This window comes from Labrus bergylta, chromosome 12 (genome assembly GCF_963930695.1).
Source record: "Labrus bergylta chromosome 12, fLabBer1.1, whole genome shotgun sequence".
NCBI lineage: Eukaryota > Metazoa > Chordata > Actinopteri > Labriformes > Labridae > Labrus > Labrus bergylta.
This window is the reverse complement of record NC_089206.1, coordinates 7,260,954-7,283,843: the sequence shown is the minus strand read 5'-3', so window position 1 is coordinate 7,283,843 and position 22,890 is coordinate 7,260,954. Positions and strand designations below refer to the sequence as shown.

The 22,890-nt window shown below is 41.3% G+C and overlaps 1 protein-coding gene across 1 annotated transcript; it reads left to right on the top strand.

Moving 5' to 3' along the window:
• Window positions 1–1,545: 1,545 nt before the first annotated feature.
• Window positions 1,546–16,706, top strand: dnmt3ba (DNA (cytosine-5-)-methyltransferase 3 beta, duplicate a). The gene is made up of 26 exons (XM_020635811.3): window positions 1,546–1,655; window positions 2,949–3,083; window positions 3,763–3,908; window positions 4,339–4,522; window positions 4,630–6,347; window positions 6,439–6,541; window positions 6,709–6,768; window positions 6,975–7,030; window positions 8,190–8,318; window positions 8,701–8,763; window positions 8,898–9,047; window positions 9,138–9,245; window positions 9,751–9,877; window positions 10,460–10,585; window positions 10,700–10,744; window positions 10,833–10,912; window positions 11,064–11,176; window positions 11,432–11,615; window positions 11,987–12,071; window positions 12,238–12,383; window positions 12,527–12,617; window positions 12,771–12,919; window positions 13,016–13,101; window positions 13,192–13,261; window positions 13,616–13,734; window positions 14,038–16,706. The coding sequence occupies exons 2-26, from the start codon at window positions 2,960–2,962 to the stop codon at window positions 14,177–14,179; spliced, it is 4,404 nt and encodes a 1,467-aa protein (XP_020491467.2). The 5' UTR covers window positions 1,546–1,655; window positions 2,949–2,959; the 3' UTR covers window positions 14,180–16,706.
• Window positions 16,707–22,890: the final 6,184 nt, after the last annotated feature.

Here is a 22,890-nt window from a genome sequence, read left to right as displayed (position 1 = left end):
TCTACCGTTCCACCGTCTCTGAACATCAGTCAAATGAAGGAAAGTGAAAATCCAATACTTTTCTCTTTCTCTATTCTTTGATTATCCCGTCCTTTGGGAGGAAGGGCCGAAGGAGATGTGGTCATACAAACAAAGCCCACCCTGACCCCTTTGACCCCGCTGTAGGCTACCACTAGAGCAGACCACCATGGGCAGCAGATGATCTCAGAAAGGCCTGGAGTTATCCTTATAATGACATCATGAGGACATTCAGGAACAATTTGTTGTTTTTCAGTATTAAAGCAGTATTTCACACTGTAGGAGTAGTTTCACATGAAGGGTTATACACCTCAGTATCATTCCATAAATATTGCAACATGGATGTCTGCGCAGACAAACTCACTCAGACAAACACATTAAACTCCCGACCTCCTCTCTTCCCCGTTCCTGTGATAGCACATACATAATACGTTTGAGTTTGAAGTTCAAAGCTGGTTGTAAATTGTGGCATCCCTCTTGGTTTTTCCGTCTCCATCGTTGGACGGATGAAGCTACTTTACATTAAGTCTTCTCTGTTGGAATGAAAATTAAACAGAGACTATGCAACATTTTAGCCGAGGCTACCAGTTTTTGTTGTTCTTGTTAAGAAGCCTATGAAGTAATTTCCCAATCAATCCAAGAAAAGACTTAATCGGGATGTTTGTTGATCATGTGTTAGTTACTTTTTTCCATGTCTATTGTTAGCCATTTTGGTACCAGTGTTTACGATTTTGAATATTACACCAAACTCAATGCAACCACCATATTATAACCAAGATATTTGTTAATGTGACCACAGTGTCAGCGTTACGCTTTTTACATGAGGCTATACTCAAAATGGCCTATAGGCGCCATGATGTCTGCACCTTGTCCATTGCGATAATCATTTATATTTTGGTTTTACAACTGAAGCGAGATACAGACAGTCTTTTTTTTTTTGATTGACCAATGCTTAAAAATGCATCCCACTGATAAAGTTACAAAGTATGATCAAGCAGGAAGAGGGAATGATGGTCTTGGACATACAATGTAACCACAGCGATACAACAGCCGCCATTACGGGTCCAACATGAAACCTTTAACCTATGTAATTACTGTTTCAGTGTTAAACATTTGGCCTTGTATGGCTTTAATTTGGTGACGAAAACTAATTAAATATTGACATTAAAAAGGGTTTAGCCTGAAGTGCGACGCAAACATTTTATTGCCCGAATATTTGGTTCCACTGTGCGAAAGTTGTGGGCTCGGTGTTTTGCTCATGCCGTGAAAGTAAATGGACTTATTCGTTTACAACCAAAGAGCTAGTGATGTTGGGCATATTATTCTACTACCTGATATATTCATCGGGTTGGTATGCACATTTTAATTGCGATGCTATGCAATGACTTGTTTAGTGCTCCACTGTGGGAGGGGGGGGGGGGTGGCCTATAGAAACTAATGGGGTGTTTCGCAATAATACCGTCACTATTCAAGAGGGGAACAGGCAGTTTGTTACTACAGGACAGCCCCCCCCCCCCTCCCCAGTATCGTTCCTCCAATGGATCCTTCCGTATAACGCGGACGTCACCCGGGCCGGTTTGTGCTGTAGGCAAGCAAGAGTCTGGAGGTTCGACTATTTCTATAGGGGAACGACCAAGGTAAGTTACTGACTATGGATCAAATGAAACGCTTGTTTTCTAACGAGGCTTCCTACCTATAGAAACAGGCTTTACAGATGATACACACACGGGTCGATTGCAATACGCTTTATTGTCCCGGCTTGATGTTAATTCAACCTCCTGCTTGCTCGCAACAAAGACCGGTGAGCTCGTACAAACAGCAGATGGGCTGGTGAACCGGAGAGGGGTTTTTCTTTTGACTTCCAGATAATGACTTGTATTAGTTTATATTTACTAGTTGCTGTACACTCAAACAATGAGTGCATGCACAGGTAGTCAGTTGTTATTACGCCTTAGTAAACGGCTGTTGGAGTGTATCTTTTTTTGTGGTTTAATCTTGAATCTTAAAACATAAATGCTCTCATGTGAAACCAGACTGAAGCTACTTCACGATGCGTGTAATGTGAAATCATGAAGACAAGCATTAACAATGGAAGTTAAAACGCCGGTCAGCGTGGAAGCACTTGCCCTTATTTTGACACGTTGTTTTTTTCACATTGTATCCTTTGGTAGTGAAAAGTGGAAGTTGTGCTGGGACGTTCGCGGCAAAATATGGACAACGCGAGATTTCATTATCACTTTCTATACATTGTGAAGGAAGGGGAGGAGACAGAGGAGGCAGCAGCAGCAGCAGCGTGGGCCACAGCCTTAGCACAGATCAGTGTCATGATGTACACAGAAGCAGAAAATGGTCCGATACAAGCTGAATTTGCAAATGCAAAGACTGACAGCCTTCGCCCTTTCTCCTCAATAGTCAGACAATAGAGATTAGAAACCACTCTTGGCCCAGTCTGATCTCCCACCCCCTCCACCTCGATGGTGCCAGCCATGGCAGTGCATGACAGCCATGTTTTCCTTATGGGAAAATGTTGGAAAGTTGCCATTTTAAAGGGGTTCAGTATGAATCACTGAAAAACTAAGCTGTTTATCACAGATTGTGTTGGCAGCATTACACTGATAGTGGTGGCACCAGAACCAAGATAATCTGATGTGGGCTTCTTTTTTTAAGCACAGAATCCAACAAGGCTCTGATTTAAAACATAATAATATAAAAATATATTTAACTTGCAATACACTAATGAATGAAGTTGTTCTCTCTTACATCATCAAACTTTCAATGATTGCTAAAAATGCAATTCAAAATAATGCATTCAAAATTTCGATTAAGATTATTTGGGTAAAACGCCCATATTGTTATAAGCATGGGTTGTTAGTTTGTCCAGCGCATTGTAAAAATCAAAATGGTTAACAGTTGTTTTTTTCTTCTTTTAGATTGCTGCAAGATGACAAGTCCAGCGGTTGTGTCTCCAGACTCCTCCAGCGATAAATCCAGTCGCCTTTACGTCTTGACCTGGGCCAACAATCAGCTGAAGACAAGCTTCAGAGATGTGCGGCACATGGGCTCAGGTAATTCGTCAGTACGACCAGAACTTATGAAGTTGTTCTTTCGCACCTGAACAGTGAACAGTGTGAATGTCAATAACAGATGTGATTTCAGTTTTCACTGGTGCACAGAGATCTAAAACTATGCTGATCTGTGAAGTCCGGATCATGTAAAGATACCCAAGATGTTCTTTTCTTTCATACCAAATTGAGTGTTGTGTTTAACTGCTGGCTCAATGTCTGTGGTGGTGACAGGAGAGAAAGAACTGGTTTTAAAAAATGTTTTTATGCTGTCTGTCAGTTCTTGTATAACCTGTTTCCAAAGAGTTTTGTTTTCAGTTTCATTACACTGCCATATTTCCGTTATACTTTAAGATATAAACCGTATATAACTGATGATTGAACAGTTTTATAGTTTTATTACAGTTCTGGGGTTGAGCTGTGTTGAGCTACTGCTGTATTTTAGTGGTTGCTTCTAAATCATTTCTCTGCAGGCAAACAAGCACGATTTCATCCTGAATCTGTTGTAGCAAATGCAAACAGAAAAGTACAGAGTGCAACAGGGAGCTGTCATATAAGTGTCAGTATTGTGCCGTGGAAAAATCATGCATCATGCTCATCATGGTTTCTCACAACAACAACAAAAAACCCCTCTCCCCTCCATCAACACTTTCTGTTTTCTTCATCATGTTTGATCCTATAGGGGCCTCTCACTGTCAGATCATGGACTGGGTTATTCCTGGATCTGTTGACCTGACCAAGGTGAAGTTTGATGCTAAAGATGAGGATGACTATAGGCACAACTTCAGGCTGCTCAGTGAGGCCTTAAGCAAGAACAGCATCGTAAAGGTATGCACTCCATTTCTCTAATCGGGTAGCATTGTAAATTATATAAATAATGATAAGGTGTTAGTGGGGGACTCAATAATAATGTTGAGCAGGCAGCTGTACATACAATTGTTTATTGTTCTAAACTATTATTTTGTTTTCTATTGTTCTCCAGAAAAATGTCCAAGTTTATTATCCCTCATAAATCTATGAAATGTCATCTTTATACCTTCATGTAAGAATAAACAAAACTGATATAACATGTCAAGTTGGAGATTTAAAGGTGCTGATAGGTGAAAGGTGTCTGTTAATATAAATCTCAGAATGCGTTCAATGTTTGCACAAGTGTACAGTATGTGCAATATATCAAATGAAGTACGCTGTTACCCTTGTTTACTATGAAAGAGATTGAATTGTGTTTGATGGTTTGTTTGTTTTGGTCGTAATTTAGGCCATTCCAGTTGAGGAGCTCATAAAAGGGGAGGTTCGAAGCAGCTTTGAGATCCTGAAGTGGTTCAAAGCTTTCTTCGTGGCAAATGTGAAAAGTGAAGACTACGACCCTGTGAAAGCTCGAGACGGCCGTGATATCAGCCCCATCCTGGAACATACCATTATACGTCCCAGGCAACGTAAATGTAAGTCTGTTGTTTTTTTTTTACCTTGTGCTATCAAAACAAAATCAGTGTGTTTTAATATCACCACATTCAGTCATTGTGAATTAATATTTTCTCTCCTTTGGCAGCGAAACCTAAAATGGAGTCAGACACGGAGGAGAATGGCACAGGGACAAAAACTAAGTTCTCTTTCTCTGACAAGTGGAAGGAAATGTTTGACTGGGCTGAGCAGAGTGCTCAGGGAGAGCACTACACATACTGCCGCTTTTGTGATAAGAACCTGGTGACATATCATAGAGGCCTTATTGAACTCAAGCGACATGTGGACACCAAAAAACACAACAAAAGCGCTGCAGCCTCCGCGAGTGTGAGACTAAGCCAACTGCCTGAGCCACTGCCTTGCAGCAAAGCAGCCATTCGATTTATTTACAAACAGTTTTATTCTGGCTCTGCTGAAGGCGAACAGGTGTCAAGCGATTTTGCACGCTTTAAACTGGGGCCGCAGTACCCCAAAGATATTGCATCCGTTTGCCAGCACACGCCTTACTGTGTATACATTTATGGAGGGGTAACACTGGAAAAGGACGACACTGTCTCTGTGGTCCTTGTTGGGTTTTTTGATGTCGAGGCCTCCAGGCACTGTGTCCGATTTGTGGATGCTCTTCAGTCAGTGGGTGGTGAGGAAGATCAGACGGCGGCAGCAGTGGTTGAAACCTTGGAGAAATTCAAGTTACCCTCAGATAATCTTGTGGCTGTTTACTGTGATGGTAACGGAGCGGCCTTGGAGCAGATCTGCTCGCAGCTCAGGGAACTCAACCCCAACTTAATAGCCTTGAGAGGGCTGTACACCGTCGCTGATGCTGCTTGCCATGCAGTCATTAAAGCGCTTTCCAATCAGGTTCAAGAGCTGATAGGAGATATTCATGCTCACCACTCGTCCTGCACTACTGAGAACAACAACCTCACAGCCCTTTTTGGTTCAGACAGTGTGCAAAGTCCATTGTTTCATGTCAACACCAGCTGCCTTCAGTTTTGCCTTTTTGTCAAAAAAATGCAGGAAATATGGACAGATCTTGTATTATACTTTGAGTCTTGCAACAAGGAAGACAACAAAGCCAAGTCAATCCACTCCCGGCTGCTGGATCCTAAACTCAGGGCAACATTTATGTGTCTGGAGCAGTCACTGAAACCTCTGCACAGTTTCCAGAGGCATCTACAGACAAAAAAGGAAGGTGCCAGAGCAGACATGCTGCTTATCCTAGAGGAGGCCAGTAGCCTGCTGGGGACCTACACCTCCTTCTTCCTTCATCCGCAAGCTGCTGCTCGCTTCCTCAAAGAACACGATCCTCAAATCCTTAAGAACAAGAAATTCCACTTGTTGAGCCCTGAGCTCAATCTGGGTGGTAAAGCTGTGGAAGACTCCCTGAAAGAGTCGAAAGCTGCAGACGCACTGCCACTGCTAACAGAGGAGGTTTTGTCCCTCTGCATTGCGCTCACAGGTTGCATTGCAGAAGAGCTGCCCTTGAGTGATGGGGTGCTAAGGAGTGTTGCGCAGCTGCTGAATCCCCAGAGCCGGGAGGAGGTGACAGGGAAATCTGTTGAGGAACTTGGGACCAAGCTGGGAATCTGCAGTTCCCCTGCTGAGGTCAACCAGCTATCAAGGGAATTCCTTAAGTATCAGCTGGCAGAGGAGGGAGAGAAGGAAAACCCAGAAGTGGCGTCACTAGAGAAACACTGGGCCAGTGTGCTGAAAGACACCAAACCAACCTCTATCTTCAGGAAGCTTGTCTTGACCCTGATGTCTTTCCCCTGTCCTCCACTTCAAGCTCGGCAGCTTTTTACTCAGGTATGCAGGTGATGGAGCTCATCAACATGTTTGGCTGTGTCTGTGTTAAACTTCCTTATGTTTAATTAATGTTTTTTTTTTTTTACATCAGGCTCTGGAGAGTGAAGACTTTGCATTGTTCTCGGAGAGTGAATGTGACATCACGTCTGACAGTATTCTCTCTGATAGCACCAGCTACAAGGACTCCCCAGAAGGTATGAAGAATAAAAGTCCATCAGGGGAAATTGAAGAAGGAAGTTGATCGTCCTGCATGGGATGATGACAATGATTTGTGAGCTGCACATGTGATACAGTTAAAGCAGAAATTCAGAAGCCAGTGCATTGGATCCAACTTACTTACACTTTAAACCCTGTTTTCTAGATTCAAATGGACATTCTCTGACAGTGAAACCATGTGAAGTCCGTCTTAGAAAGATAAATGGTAAGAAAAACATTTATTTGCCTCAAATCAACATTACCAGCATGCACTACTTGAAGAAAATGTCATACACAACATACTGTCTGGTTTTTGACAGGGAAAGTGTCATTTTACTCCTTTTAAAAGTTGAACTAAACTAATCATAATTTAGCTCATTGGTTGAGTATCTGTGATCCTAATATTTAAATATTCTTTGTTCCCTTCCCTAGAATTAAAAGATGATGGTGACCGTATTCTTGGAGAGAAGGGCGTCATTTGGAAAGAGGTAACCGTTTATTTTCTGTTCGACGTCTGTTTCCTAATCTACTTCGTCTACTTACAACTAATTGAACAAAGGGAAGGTTTAAATGACAGAAAAAAAAAACTTGATTGAGTTCAATGTAAAGACAACAGTAATGTCTTTTATTTGTTCTTAATTACTGTCAGCTGTACTTTATAGAAGAAACCAGAAAGCAGCAAAACTTACTTCTGCTGCATGAGAAATTACGTCCTATAAGACTCTTAACCCCAATTCACACATACGGTTTTGCTCAGTCGGACGGTTCGCGCCCATTCACACTAGATCCGTTTCTGGGACGTCAGCGCACCCATGACACATCACAGGAGAACTACAAGATCCCGCGGGAATGAAGAGAAAAACATGCAAACAACATGTTGCTTTGTCTTTCTGAGGATACATTGTTGTTCATTCGGTGCCTGTTTTGACGTCATGTTGATAAAGTGATGAAAAATACAATCGCGAGTCCTTATATTGTGTTTTATTTTGAAATTGACCGGATGTTCTGTGCATTTTCCTTGTCTGACTTCCTGTCCGGGCTGTCATATTCTGTCCAGCTTGACGCGTGCCTGCAGCGCACTCCGGCGAAAATAGACTCGCTGCGTATTTGAAACGGAGCAGAGCGCAGTGCCGCCGGTGGCTCGCTCCGGAGACGGACCGCAGCGCGCCCTGTGCGAACACAATGATTGACTAGAGTGGCAGCTAAGTACAACGTAGTGCGCGGCGCTGACGGACCGTGGCGAGCACGGAGTATGTGTGAATTGGGCTTTAAGCCGTTATCACATAAACACTCCTGAAAATATCTAGATCATTTCAGGAGGACTGCTCTGGATATAAACGACAGAGAAACTCAGAGTGAAGTCCAAGCGAAGAATTGGGCTGTTTGCATTCACACATATTGCTCCTCCTGGAAAGATCAGATTTTTTTCAGGAGTTTTCTGCAAGTGTGATAGCCCTATTAGTTTCCACTTCTTTCTCATGAATCTTTGACGTTTTATTGTTTTTTTTCTAACAGCCCTATGCACTTTTCAATCCTATTTCTTCTTTCACTAAAAGAAGGCATGAGTGTGTGAGAGTTGGCATTCATTTGCATTTGCATGTGCTTGAATTTACATCTTTGGTGTAATGGGAGTGTGTTGTCTCTCAGGGGAACGTTAGGGGGAGTTATGGCTGGGAGAGCAGCTTGCGCCAGAAGCCACAGGCCCGTACAGTGTTTCAGGCTGGTGAAACCAACGGGTCCAAACTTGATAAGGGTCCGGAGTCCAAAGATGAGGTGGTAGGTATACTCAAGTATACTACCAGAATACCCCTGGGCAATGAAAGGCCTCTGACCTCTGAGAACAGCTAGATCAATAAGAACAACTTAATGCAAAAACTGAGCATCCTGAACAAAGATCAAATATAACTGATGGCATGATTACAATGAGGAATGGGGCGGTAACACTATAAGCTACAAGTGAGACTGCTGAGACAGAGGCTCTTAAATCCTTTTTTGCAGAGCTTCTGTCAGATTCATCTCATTTATCTTCAAACTTTTTGCAGATGCAAGGTATCAAATTGTGAATCATAAAAATGAAATTATATTAAGGAGGAGTTGTGATTTTTCTTTAAATTACTTTTCGCTCTTACCTTTTTGTTTTAAATATCTCCAACTTTAGACTGAAGAGGAATCATCACCAATTAAATCAACTCCAAGAGCACGACGGAAACAAGCCTACCAGGTAACGTACAACATCAGCAGAAAAAGAGCTAAACAACATGTTTTTATAGAATTAGTGTTTCTGTGTTCGATTTTTATCTCGTCTTTACATTTCTTTTAATTTTCTTTCTTACTGTTTTTTGGGTTTTTTTGCAGGATGGAAAAGGCTTTCCGATAGGAGAGCTGGTGTGGGGAAAAGTGAAGGGGTTTTCCTGGTGGCCTGGGATGGTGATGCCTTGGAAAACAAAGTCCTCTCCTCCCAGTATGCGGCGTGTGGAGTGGTTCGGAGACGGGATGTTCTCAGAGGTCAGAAAGTGCAGTTAATGATCTCAAGCGGTAGAAACACTTCCCATGTGATGAAACAGATTCTAACAACTTTGTCACTTTTGGTTGCAGATGTACACAGAGAGTCTTCTACCATTAGGTCACTTCACAAAGTGCTTCTGTAAAAACTCCTTTGCCAGCTTGCCCGTCTACAAACAAGCCATCTTCCAAATCATTGAGGTGAGTGATAATACATGAAATCAAGTCTGCTGTTCCTCAAGTGTCGGTTACACACAGTTATACCACGTTTAGCTTCTGAAGAACTTGGACAACTACAACTAAATCACCCTCATGACTGGAGTTTGAGAGCAAGTTGTCTTCCCCTGCCTCTGTGGCCGGAGGACGGTTGGACAGTTCCACCCGTCCTTTATAAGCTTTAGAAAACAAATGTTGATTGACTTGTAGGAAAAAGACAAGTGGACAGTTAGCCACAGCAGCTATTTGGCTGAAACGAGAAGGTTAGAAACTACCAGTGAGAACAACTAAACTGTAATCTTGATTTTGTTCTATTTAATAATACTTATCATTTAATGTAAATAGAGTTATAAACCTCATTTGTTTCCTGGCTTTCAATCAACCAATGGCCTCTTAATAAGGACATATCTTACATATATATTATTTTTAAGCTGACTACTCAGACGTTATTGTTGTTAACTGTTTGTCATGTAATATGAATTATTTGCAGCTGGCAGGTGAGCGATGTGAAAAGACTTTTGCATCGGCAGAGGATAAAGAAAAAGAGCTGTCGCTGATGGTGGAATGGGCTCTTGGAGGATTTTTGCCTACAGGACCAGATGGATTCGCACCTCCTGGTGGGCATTTACTTATTAACTGATGACTAGATTATGAAAAAGGCCTCATAGAGCAGACTCAAAATATCAGACACTTGATTGTGTTTTAAAATGATCCGATCTCTGCCATTTGTATCGATGGAATCCAAAAGTACTGAAGCTTTGACAAAATGTGGATCCTTAGTTCTAAATTCAACCTAAATAAATCACTTCCTGTTTGTGATTTTGTGTGCAGGAGCAGATAGATGAACTGTGTGTATACGTTACATGTTCAACATTGTCAAAGCTCATACGGGGGGAAAAAAGTTTTTGGTATACCCACAAAGCTTTCAGGGTTGTATTTGTAATGTTGAAGAACTTTGTTGGGAGGTAAAAAAAAAAAAAAAGAAAGATATCAGTCCCCAGATTCTTAAATATATTGTAAACTTCTACATTCATGATCCGTTGCACCCCTAAAAGAAATCTGGTTTTGTAACAACTCTACACATCCACATCTGTCTGGATGTTTACGCAGTTTCACTTTAACATTGTTTTCTTTTTGATGTGTTAAACGTGCATCTTAAGTGACATTTCTCTTAATTTAATCTTTTTCTGCTCTTAAAGATTCTGCCCCAAATAATGGACTGCAGGACTCTTCTGACTCCAATCTGTCCGACTACCAGCCTCCAGCAAAAAGGAAATATGTTTACAAAAATAAGGCGAACACACAAGCCATCATCTTCAACAGAGGTACATTGACATCATTTATTTATGTCTGCTCTTCAAACTCTCATGAGAGGAAATATTGGGGCTTTAAGTATATGGTTTTATGTTATCATCATTATGTTCCCCTTGTCTTCCCAGAATCGATACCTGAAAAGGTCAAACAGAATGGGAAAACAATCGAAGGTACGTTTTAGGGAGGGAGAAGATATTATTTAAAAACTGTTCCATCAAAGTAAAATTCTCATTCTGACGTTGTGGTTTGTTGTTTCAGATGTTTGTTTGTGTTGTGGATCTTCTGAGATTGAAGTGGTGCACCCGTTGTTTGAAGGTGGCCTTTGTCTAAAATGCAAGGTAATCTAATGACCCAATGATCCATCCCTGTTTACTTTTCTGATCCGCTTCACTCCATCCCAGCCCTGTGTGTGAATGTCTAACCTCCATCTGAAACACAGCTGCTGTTAACATCCAAAATGCTGCAACACCATCTTGTCACTGTCTGCAGATGAACTTCACAGAGACGCTGTATCGCTACGATGAAGACGGCTACCAGTCGTACTGCACCGTGTGCTGTGCCGGCTTGGAGGTCATTCTGTGCGGCAACGCCAGCTGCTGCAGGTAAACACTGCTCGATGTTGACTCCTATTTAACTTAAATATTTATTTATTCTGAATCTTATCACACAAATATAAGATATCATCAAATCTAAGGTAGGGGGGGGTGAGGGTACTCTGAGGGGGGAAGTCACTCATTTGCAAATTTAGCCAGCACAAAAGCTGCGCAATCCTTTTGTCAAGTCAGGCCCAATGTTTTAAAAGATGTTAACCAGCTGACTGTCACATGTATGTTAACCGTTTTCTCTGCCTCTCCTAGATGTTTCTGTAAGGACTGCCTGGAAATCCTGGTGGGTCCAGGAACCTTTGACAAAATGAAAGATATTGACCCCTGGAGCTGCTACTTTTGCAAGCCAGCACAGTGCGAGGGGAACCTCAAACTCAGACCGGACTGGAGTGTCAAGGTTCAAGACCTCTTTGTCAACAACAGCGCCATGGAGTTTGTACGTACAACTCTTTCCTCTCTCTTTGGTCGTTTCCAGTTCACACGTTACAGTTTGTCATGTTAACCAGCTAATCCTCTGATGAAGCGGACACATCACCTCGTCAACATCCAGTGCCATCCAATGCAACAATGATAAAACCACTGTAGAGCTGTCTGTTATAAGGTGTTGTTCCCTCTGCTTTCTGGGAAAACGTAGCTCTATAGGAAAGATAAAGTCAACACTGATTAGAAGCCTGATGGGGAAGTTGTAAGGCTATAACTCAGAGTCTTTAAACCTGACTGGTTAACACAAAACACTGCTATGTAAGAGTTGAGTTACTGATAAGAGTTGTCGCTGAATATTCTTTGTTTCCTTTTTTGAAATCGCAGGAGCCTCACAGAATTTATCCCTCCATCTCTGCCGACCTGCGCAGGCCAATCAGGGTGCTTTCTCTTTTTGACGGCATTGCAACAGGTTGGTTAATTATTCATCTTATAAACTAAAAGTAAACTTGTGCATTCTGCTAACATTTGGCATTATTGCACTAAAGCAGTAACATTTTCATGGACAAACATGCATGGAGATTGCAGTGTATTCATCTCATGTTGACCTTCTTTTAACTACTGCGTCGTCATGACAGGATACCTGGTGCTCAAAGACCTCGGCCTTAAAGTCGAGCGATACATCGCTTCAGAGATTTGTGAGGATTCTATCGCTGTGGGGATGATCAAGCACGAGGGGAAGATAGAATATGTCAATGATGTTCGTACCATCACCAGGAAACACGTGAGTACAGGCTGGACGGTTTATTTTTCTCTTGTTTTCTGTTTACTCCCAAACCATCAATGAAAATAAATGTGATGCTTTACTCGTTTCTTTGTGTTAGTGTTCCACTGAAAAGCCTAAAAACCAAACAAAATGTGTTGCAGCTGGCTGAATGGGGTCCATTTGACCTTCTGATTGGAGGAAGTCCTTGTAACGACCTGTCCATGGTCAATCCTCTTCGAAAAGGATTATTTGGTATGCAGCTTCCACACTTGTATTAAAGGCTTTTTTGCCATTTAACAAGAAGAATCTGATAATGTGTTTAATGGGAAAAAATATCTGAGCTGAAGGCAGCATCTTCTGCTCACTTAAATCTTTTTTTAAATGAAATCTCTGTTTGTCCTGCAGAGGGCACTGGAAGGCTTTTCTTTGAGTTCTACCGCATCTTGACCCTGTTGAAGCCGAAGGAGGGCGACGACCGGCCGTTCTTCTGGTTGTTTGAGAATGTGGTTTTCATGAGTGCAAACGACAAGTCAGATATCTGCCGATTCCTTGAGGTGAGGTTATATTTCATGACCAGTGAAAGCATTGCTCTGTCCCATGAAAATGCCCACACAGACTATATAAAACCCTTCCTCCCTCTTTTTTTCCAGTGTAATCCGATTCTCATAGACGCTGTGAAGGTCAGTCCTGCTCACAGAGCACGCTACTTCTGGGGAAACCTCCCCGGCATGAACAGGTGCGTACTAATGATATTTCTCTTTTAATGCATGTTCTAACACTGGAACTGAAAAAGAAGAGTGGAGTTTACAAATCTGTTTCTTTTCAGGCCTCTTGCCACGTCTCTAGATGACAAAGTAAGCCTTCAGGACTGTTTGGAAGTCGGACGCACGGCAACGGTAAATGTTTTATTTTTCTCTCACTCTAGAAAGATGAAGTGCTGAAGTCTGTTGAAGTCTATTGTTGTTGAATTGTTGTTACTGAACGATGTGTCTGCACGTAATGAAAAGTCACATGTTAATTATACTTTGGAGAATGTTTGTGATAAATTGTTGTAAAGCCTTGAAAATGTAACATAATGAATAATGTGCTTTGTGCTGGTAACTTTGGTCAGTATGGTGTTTGAAAGGAAGCTGAACTATAATGTCTAAAACATCCTGCAGAACAATCTGCAGAACTCTCCTCTCCAAAACAAGTTATTCAACAGCTTTTGGAAAAAAAAAACGATTCTGATTCTTCTTCTCTTCCTTTAGTTTGACAAAGTCCGCACCATCACAACAAAGAGTAACTCTATAAGGCAGGGCAAGACGGGGCCACTTCCTGTCAACATGAACGGCAAGGAAGACTACCTGTGGTGCACCGAGATGGAGCAGTAAGCATTTCTAAAATCACATATATGTCTCTGTGAAATTAAATTCATACTGTCTAAAATGTAATCTATATACACCATTGTGTTGGTAAAGGATTTCTAATCTCAGAAAGAGTTTTAAGTTGAAGGGCATGTTCAAGAAAAGTAACAAACTGAGCTCTGAGCTGAAAGATGAGGCCAAAAAAACAACACGCCATGAAACCTCTTCCTTCTTAGGAGTGATGCTGACAATGTGTTGGGTCGTTATTGCAAAGGGACATTTTTCTTCATCAGCACTAAAACAGATGTAAATGCATTTGTTTGCAGGATCTTTGGCTTCCCCAAACATTACACAGACGTGAACAACATGGGTCGGAGTCACAGGCAGAAGGTCCTGGGTCGCTCCTGGAGTGTTCCTGTGATTCGTCACCTCTTCGCTCCGCTGAAGGATTATTATGAATGTGAATAACCACTGTGAACTGACTCTCCACACTCTGGTTGGAGAAGCAGCAGTAAACCTACTGCCTTATCCTGCCCTGCATGTCAAGGTATTTCAACCCCCGCTCTGTATCAGAAAGACCTCATTTTGTTTTTTTTACTGACTCTCTATGTTTTCTATTTTTTTTTAAACTGTGATTCGTAAATCATACACGGTCCACCAGCAGGCACCGACACTTTTTTAAAAGGTTCCCTCTGATAAATGATGGTGCTGTTATACAAACAATACTGTTGTTCAGGGTCTGGATCAGGAAGCAAGTTTCCATGGTGCGCCAGCTATCTTTGGGCTTGTCTCAGGTTTTTTCAGTGTCATGAAACTGGTTCATTTTTAACAGATCACCACGTTATCTCTCAGCAACAGTAACATGAAATGAGGAGATATCACTCCTGAAACAATGAGTTCAAAATCAAGCTACAAAGTTGCAATAGAGACAAAATATGATATATCTGTAGAGTCACAATGCCTTCCAGGATCATCATAAACATGCTGGCTTTTAATAAACAAACAAAACTATTAGCCAAATATGTATGTTAATTTTAGCTACATATAAGTTGGATACACTTTTTTATTGCAATAAAATATTAATGCTAAAATGTTATTCTGATAGACCTCAGAGCGCCACAGCTCTGCAGTGTTTTAGCCTCTTTCAGCTTATTGTTTCAGTTTTCTGGCCCTCAACGCTTCATGTTCTGGTTCATCATTTAAGGCTTTGGTAGATAAAACAACGGCCTGTTTACTGCATGACCAGCATCAGAAGACACAGACACAATCAGGGTCTTTCTAGTAAACACAGTGGACATATTTATCCCTCAGGACTTGTTGGAGTCCAAGAACAGAGCTCAAAGATCATGAATATTTGGTCAAAGTTGACATAAATCAAAACACCAAGTGTCTGTTCAAATGGCTTCTCTCAGTGGAGCTTGCAGGTTTAACATTTAAAGTTTTTTAATGTTTCATAAAGTTGTTCATCACGAGACAAAAGCAGCTAAATGCTGGTTTTCTAGACTCCTGCACATATGGTAGAAACCTTCAAAGTGAAACCAACATGGACTACAGCCTTTTATATCTGAATGATGAGAGACACATGCCAGCCTCATGATGCATTCAGGATCACTCAGTGAAACCAGGTGACCCAAAGAGAGCTGATGAATTTGCATCATGGTCCAGACCTTAGCTCTCTACCTCAACACTTTTTTATTGGTTAAAAATCTGCAGTTTGACTTTTTATATCCTGTATTTATTTAAGAATCGAATAGATTTGTTGACTTTGTTTTCTCTCTAGATTATTTGTTATTGTTTTACTGTATAATCTTTACAGGGATTTTGAGACTGATCTAATCATGTTCACTGTTAGCTGTAATTCATTTGATTGTTTGGACTTTTATGAGCTAATTCACCAATCTTTCTATCCAAATAACATTTTTCTTACTGTGGTGCACCAGCGACTTTAGTCCAGAACAACCTCACTGGGTTTGCACATTTGACCTCTTTTGAATGAAAACTGTTTAACCAAACCAAAAACATTTTGTGAACTGATGATGAGTTTTTTTTTATTATATATATTTTAACTCCAGTGTGTTAAGAACATCATGCAGAGGTTGGACTTTGACATGTTGCACAGTGTCTAATGTGGGAGACTTGTTTCCTTTAAAAGCTTCAAAGGTGATAAAAGGAAACAGTTTTGATCATTTCTTTGCCAGTTGCTGTCGTTCAGTGTCCTCGATGAAATAATTTGTTGCTTTACATTGAAACTAAATGTTTTAAATGTTGATTGTGGTCGATAAAAAAAAAACTGTTGCCTTTTTGAGACGGCACTTTGACAGATTGTGGTGAGCATTTTTCACATTTGTTGGACATATTAGAGACTAAATGATTGATCAATTAATTATGAGAATAATCACAAATTCATCTATGAATTCAGCACTAAAATAATAATAAGTAAACAAAGACAACCATACATCACAGTAATAAGAACATTTGCTTTGTGAAGCAGTCATGATGAAGCATACATCACTGGTGTGCTGGATTAAATCAGTTTGCATGAGTGTCTGTTATTCCCTAAACCTTACTGATTCTAGTTTTCTCTTACTGTTCACATGTCTCTAGATGATGATTGTACAAACATGTTTTTTTTATATCTCTGTTCAAATGGATCATGTTAACTTGCCTGGAGGTTGCTGAATCTTATTGTCTGTGTCTGACCACATGTTACTGTCAGATCATTTACCTCATTGGTTGATTGTTTAGGATTCCTGATGGTGCTAAGCTAACGGTGCTAACTTTGCATGTACATTTCGGTTTTGGTTTCTTAAGACCTAAGCAAACTTTTCTCCTAGGATGTGTTTGTGTTTGTGTGATTGTTCAGACTGTTAGTGTGTTTGTTTCTTATGAAATGACGAAGTGATGTCTGGAAATATAAAGGCGATGCATTGGACATTTCTTCTGTGGAAACAACTAATGTCATGTTAGAATGAATTAAATAAAATGTTTGACTCAGGTGGATGGGTTTTTTTTGTATAACTATTTATTTTATTTCTGTCAGGTCCTGTTGCCTAAGCACAATTAATTACACATAAATCAAGACAAAGAGTGTCTATGGCCACTTCTTAAAATCACTATATGCATTAAGTTCAATTTAAGGTTAATAATCAAGGACGTGTGCAATATCAGGAGTTAAATGACCTACTGTAGCCAATCAGAATCAATAATTCAACCAAACTCCTGTATATGTAAATGTAGTAATGAGCTCAGTGTTGATGCAACTTCAGCTGATGGAAATAGAATCTGGAGTGCTTGTCAAGGTTTTACATCAGGGTATTTAGCATGCCAATAATACATTTCACCACAAGGGGTCAGTATTGTTCTCCAATTTAATTCAGTAAAAGGCTGAATGATGGGATGGACGGCGGCTCACAGCTGCAGATGTTTGAGATGATCGGGTCCATATGGAGGAAACTTGACTGTTTGATCTCTTCATCATAATCTGATAGACAGTGACAATGACACTTCCCAAGAAAATCTGGTTCATGAGATGAAACAACCAAAACATATCAAACAACTGGATCCAGTGCTTGTTGTCCACATTTGAGCCCTTATTTAAATCATGTAGTTAAACTGGCCTCAGATGCATTAACTATGATACAGCCGGCTGCTCTTGAACGCTGCATTTCAGGGATTTCCTGCACATCTCTCAAAATCATTTTTAACTAAAGGTTTGTTGTGAAACATATCTTAACAGACCTTTGAGGTTAAAAACATAATGCAGGTCATTACTTAGATTCTGTCCACTGTGCCGTTAATACAGGACAAAATTGGACGCTCAAGAGGGTGGATGAGGTACTCAGAAGTACTCAATCTAGTTAAAGTAGCTGTACAGTGTAAAAATACTCCTGATCCCGTTTAAGAAAACAAACTCAACAGTATTTCAGCAATCGCAAAACAGCTTTAGGTTCTTGCAGGACATTTGAACTGTTAATGTAATAAACTGGGTCGTTAAATTGCTCATGATCAAAACAGCATTAGTTGTTTATTAGAATTAAATTCTGAGTTTGTATACAATTCAACCAGCTCCAATGATAACAAACACATTTTCACTGATGAAGTTAAACTTGATGCATTCATTGGAGCAGGTTAAAGTGTAATGATTTCAACAACATGCTACAAACATTTCAGAAGAAGGTTTTATTTTAAAATGTTCATGGCACATTTTCATGAAGTTTTCTTATATTAAAAAAAAATGAGCTGTTCATTAATGTAGAGCGGTATAAAGCACAATATGTTCCTATGAAGTGTTCTGTAGAGTAATAAAAATTGAAAATATTGAAATAAATGGCAGACACCTTCAACTCTATTAAAGAATATCTGATGTTTTGACTCATCATATGTCAGGTGAAGTTTACCTGTGGTATATTTGAGAACGTTTTGCTTCTCCATTACTTTACCGAACCAAACCTCAATCATAGTTTTGATAATACCACGTAATGTAGACTGATTTTTTATTTATGAAAAGGTGATTTTTAAGTTCACAGTATTATAAAGAGTGAAACGTTCATTTGGAAACAGATGATAATTCCCACGGCTTTAGTATCCTGTCCATGTGAGAAGGTGTGGGACTCTGATTGGTCGGTTTTACGTCCAGTTGTTTCACTCCGGGGACTTCTTTACCCTCCTGCACCAGTTTCATCACCTCTGCAAAGGAAAGCGGCTTCACCTCCATCTCAGCTGTCTGGTTCTCACTGATATCAGAGTCCGGATCTGAAAAAGTCCCCTGGTCCAGCTGCTGAAGCCTGCAGTCCACTGGGGTTACAAGACGTGAAGGAGAGCTCCGCTGTTTGTAGCTGGTCGGGTCTATCGGCTCCACAAACCTGGTGACGACAGAGAGGGCAGAAAGGGTCATCTTCTGTGGTGCAATGTTGTATTCGAAAAAATCAAACCTGACACTTAAATGTCAACATGTGTAGTAAAGATCACTATTTGTTTCCTTTCACTTCCTCTCTTTTCCTACTGCACCTCCTTTAGTACACTTCCTGGTTTCTCACTCTCTCCTCGCCCCCTTGATTGGTTGTCGTTTGCACTCTGTCACTAATTAATTAGATTGAATTCACCTGCCTGCTCCTTATTGAAGACTCCCTTACACTCATGTTTTCATCCTCACATGGGGCGACAGTTCAGCAATGGTAAGGTGGCTTTTACTCCTATTTTTAGTGACTATCTAGTCCATTTTAATTTGTCCTAAGCACTTTATTTCCTTCAGGAAGTTATGTAATTTGACTTGTTTATTGTATTTATATTATTTTGTCTTTCAGCCTAGATGTTCAATCCCATGTGTGTCTTCTGTTACCCCTTTTGATTCACTTAACTTGAAAAGAAATAAACCTGTTGCATAAAAATCAAGTCTTGTTGGATTCCTGCATCCTGACCCGATGCCCCCCATGGTGATAGTACCTCAGATTTGAACCCTTCTTAACATGTTTACATTTTTTTTTTTTTTAAGTTAATACAAAACCATTAAAATAATTAAGTGTGAAGAAGATTGCCCTGAGATCTTTTTAGCTTTGGCTCGTCCATCTGATTTGTTTCTTTTAAAGAAGGTCTATTAAACGCTCAGAATATGAACAACTCTTTTAGGTGTTGATATAAATAAAAACTTCTCGTGTAAGGTCATCCACAGTGCTAATGCTGCCTTCATGTGCCCCTCGGATAGTCCAGAGTTGTGAAATCGTTCGTTTGACTTCAGTGTGTTCACGTGATTTCAGTCCGGAAAGTTGTAACAACTACAAATAAAGCGTGAATGCCAAGACTGAGTTTTATTTTAGCAAAACATGTTATGTGCAATACGTGAATTCATAAAGTATCTTAACATTAATAAAACATATTTGCCCCCTCTATGTTATGACAAGTCAGGCACCTCATCTTTTGTTGTTCGGACTTGAGCAGGCGATCATGTGCATGTGTCCGACACCACGTGAATGCACCATGAAAAAACACCTGATTTATAAACACATTAAGCTCAAGCTGCGGAGAAACTGACTTTACATACCTGCTGTAGAAGAACAGTTTCATATCCAGCAGTTTGCTTTCCTCAGTGTTGTTTAAACTCTTCAGTCCGTCCTGAAACCTCCGATCAGACTCAAAATCATAAGAGTCAAACCTGGAGAAAACAGACTCCATCTAAACTCCCATTTATGATCAAATTATCCCTCTTACATCCGACATACAGGGCGGAGGAGCAGCTCCATATGTGGCTTTGTTATGAGTCAACAAATGTCGCTAAAGAAGGAACACGCCTGGCAGAGCTGTGGCTACAGCGCCCCCTCAGGTGAGACTATGTACTGCATGATTTTGTGCACGATCCTATGAGCAGTTAATATCGGGCAAGTGACTATTTTTGGTAATTTCCGGACAGATTACATATGGCCACCTCGGTAAGGTCGAGAAGCATGCGGTCCTCACTCAGCCAATCAGAAAAGATCACCCTACGTCACAGATCCCGCTACTGTGGCATTTGACCAATCAGCAGAGACTTGAATAGTTGTGCTAAGTGATTTGATCTTACGCCCGGTTCACTTAAAAACCAGAGTTAACTAGGTTTGTCCATTTTTGGACATATGCCTGATGCACTGAACAATTCTTACTTACAGCATTTTCTTGACAAAAAAAAGCAACACAACTCAGGTCATTATGTTTTAGTGTTGCCAAAGGTTTTTATAACACTACACGGTGATTCAGAGAGAATTTTAACCCATTTCTAGAAATATTAACGCTTGTGTGGTGTTCATATTTTAGCTATGCAGCCAGTGTTCGTGGGTTTGGTGGGCCTGCTGCACTTTCGGGTTTTTAATTCTACACAATCAAACAATTTTATGTTAAAATACTCAAGAGATGTTTACTTCATCCCAATTACAAGCAATATAAACAACATATATGGTTAATATTTGCCCTTTACATCCTCTTCTTCAGAGTCACTGTCAGACATGTGATCCTCACACACACTCTTCTCTCTTTACCAAAATCAATTGCAAGGCCCTCTGAGAAGATAATCTTTGGCCATCTTGATCAGTTGTGATAAGGAACCACACTGATAAAGCTATATTTATTTATATACAGTATATTATATTTATACATTTTAATTAGCCTCCTCCGGTGGACCCGAACATCCTGTATGTAATATAAATGTTTAGGGGGGTGTACAGTGTGTGGTCATTGAAAATGTTTTCTGATATATGTTCTTCACAGAGAATGAGCCAAGGCCAATGAGTCAGAGTTTGAAAATAATGAATCGTATCATTTTTCTTTAAATAAAACATGAAAATGGGTCCCACAGACCCGAACACCATACAAGGGTTAAAGCTATAAATAGTGAATATGAGTGATTTTTGTCAGTTTGTGACCTTTTAACGGTTGTTATGTTGTGTGTCATTTTTAGGCAATGTCTGCACGGGTGTTTTACACCAAGAGGAGGGAGACTGTTGTCAATGCCGGCCCACCCTGCCATCAGTGATGATGACGAGGAGGAAGGTGGCGATGTGGCAGACCCTGATTTTTGTCCAACCCGCCCACAACCAGGACATTCCAGGCCCAAGTGACATTGGCCCCTCTGCCAAGAAGAAATGCACCCAGCCTGCAGTGGAGGTGCTCCAGGACAGTGACAGTGAGGACGACGATGATGATGATGATGATGATGATGATAATGTGCAGCCAGCACCACAAGCCCAGAGGCCAAGCAAATCCAGTAAGTCAGCAGCCAGGCCAACCACCTGGCACAAAGTTGACCTGAACAACACAGCCCTTCCTGAATACAAGCACTCCCCCCGACTACTTAAAAATGCCTTTTCAGTACTTTATGAGGTACTTTGATGCCCAAATCATCAGTCATATCATTTACCAAACCAACTTCTATGCCGCTCGGATGGACATCCCTATTTTCAACACCAATGACAATGAAATAATGACCTTTCTGGCCATACTCACCTATATGAGATTACTGGGCCATGGAGACCAGGGTCCCTCAAGTTGCCAACCTGATGTTCAGGCTGCTGAGAAGGGTTATCCACTTCTATGACAACACTCAGATCCCTGGCACCAGTGACCGTTTCTTCAAAGTCCGGCCACTGTTCAACTTCCTCACTACTGCCTTCAGGCGTGAGCCACAGACCCCCAAACAGTCTGTAGAGGAGGTGGTGGTTGCCTACAAAGGGAAGACAGCTGGCAACCTGAGGCAGTATATCAAAAACAAGCCAGACAAGTGGGGGTTGTAAGTTGTTGGCCAGGGCCTCTGAGGATGGCCTCATCCATGACATGGTGCTATACCAGGGCAAGACTACCCTGGAGGCCCATGATGTCCCCCAGACGCCTGAACAAAAAGTCTTGGGTGCCACCACCAGCCAGATTGTCGCTGTCCTGGCCAGTACCATGTCCTGCCCCACCACCACAGCCATCTTTGCTGACAACTTCTTCACCACCCTTGAGCTAGTGCGATACCTCCGAGATCAGAATTGCAGGTACACGGGGACAGCCAGGGACAATAGAATCAGAAATCCTCCACTCAAGTCCATCAAGGAGATGGGGGAAAAAGGCTGTCCCTCATGGTACTTGTGACTACGTTACCAGTGATGATGGTATACTGGCCGTCAGGTGGAAGGACAACAAAGCGGTCACTCTGCTGTCAACAGACATGGGGGTGGAGCCGATGTCCTCAGTCATCAGGTACTTCAGTGAGACCGAGAAGAAGGAGCCTATGAGCTGTCCAGCTGTCATCAGGAGTTATAATGCGAACATGGGGGGCATTGATAAGAGTGACATGCTGGTACACCTCTACCGCACCCCCATGAAGTCCAAGAGGTGGTACCTGCGTCTGTTTGCATATGTCATTGACGTCAGTATCACAAATACCCGGGTTGTGTACAGGCGGGACTGTAAGGCCCTTGGAGTGAATGGCCAGCCTCTGAAAGACTTCAGAATCCAGGTGTTCAGGGGTGCCAGCGGCCAGATGCCTGCCACATCTAGCTCCAGAAGAAGCTCATCTTCATCTGTCGAAAGCCTGACCACCAGTTCTGATGTCCCTAAGCCTGTCCGGGGACACCACAGCCACACACCAAATGAGGCTGTGCACTTTGATCTGTCCCTCTTCCATGCCCCTGTACATGCCAAACGCCAGACCTGCAAGTACTGCAGCAGCAAAG

Bases quoted from the DNA above. Each gene is read 5' to 3' on its own strand.
- dnmt3ba (XM_020635811.3), top strand. From the start codon at position 2,960: ATGACAAGTCCAGCGGTTGTGTCTCCAGACTCCTCCAGCGATAAATCC. The intron at 6,769-6,974 runs GTAAGAAAAACA...TCCCTTCCCTAG, and splicing joins CCGTCTTAGAAAGATAAATG to AATTAAAAGATGATGGTGAC. The intron at 8,764-8,897 runs GTAACGTACAAC...GTTTTTTTGCAG, and splicing joins GACGGAAACAAGCCTACCAG to GATGGAAAAGGCTTTCCGAT.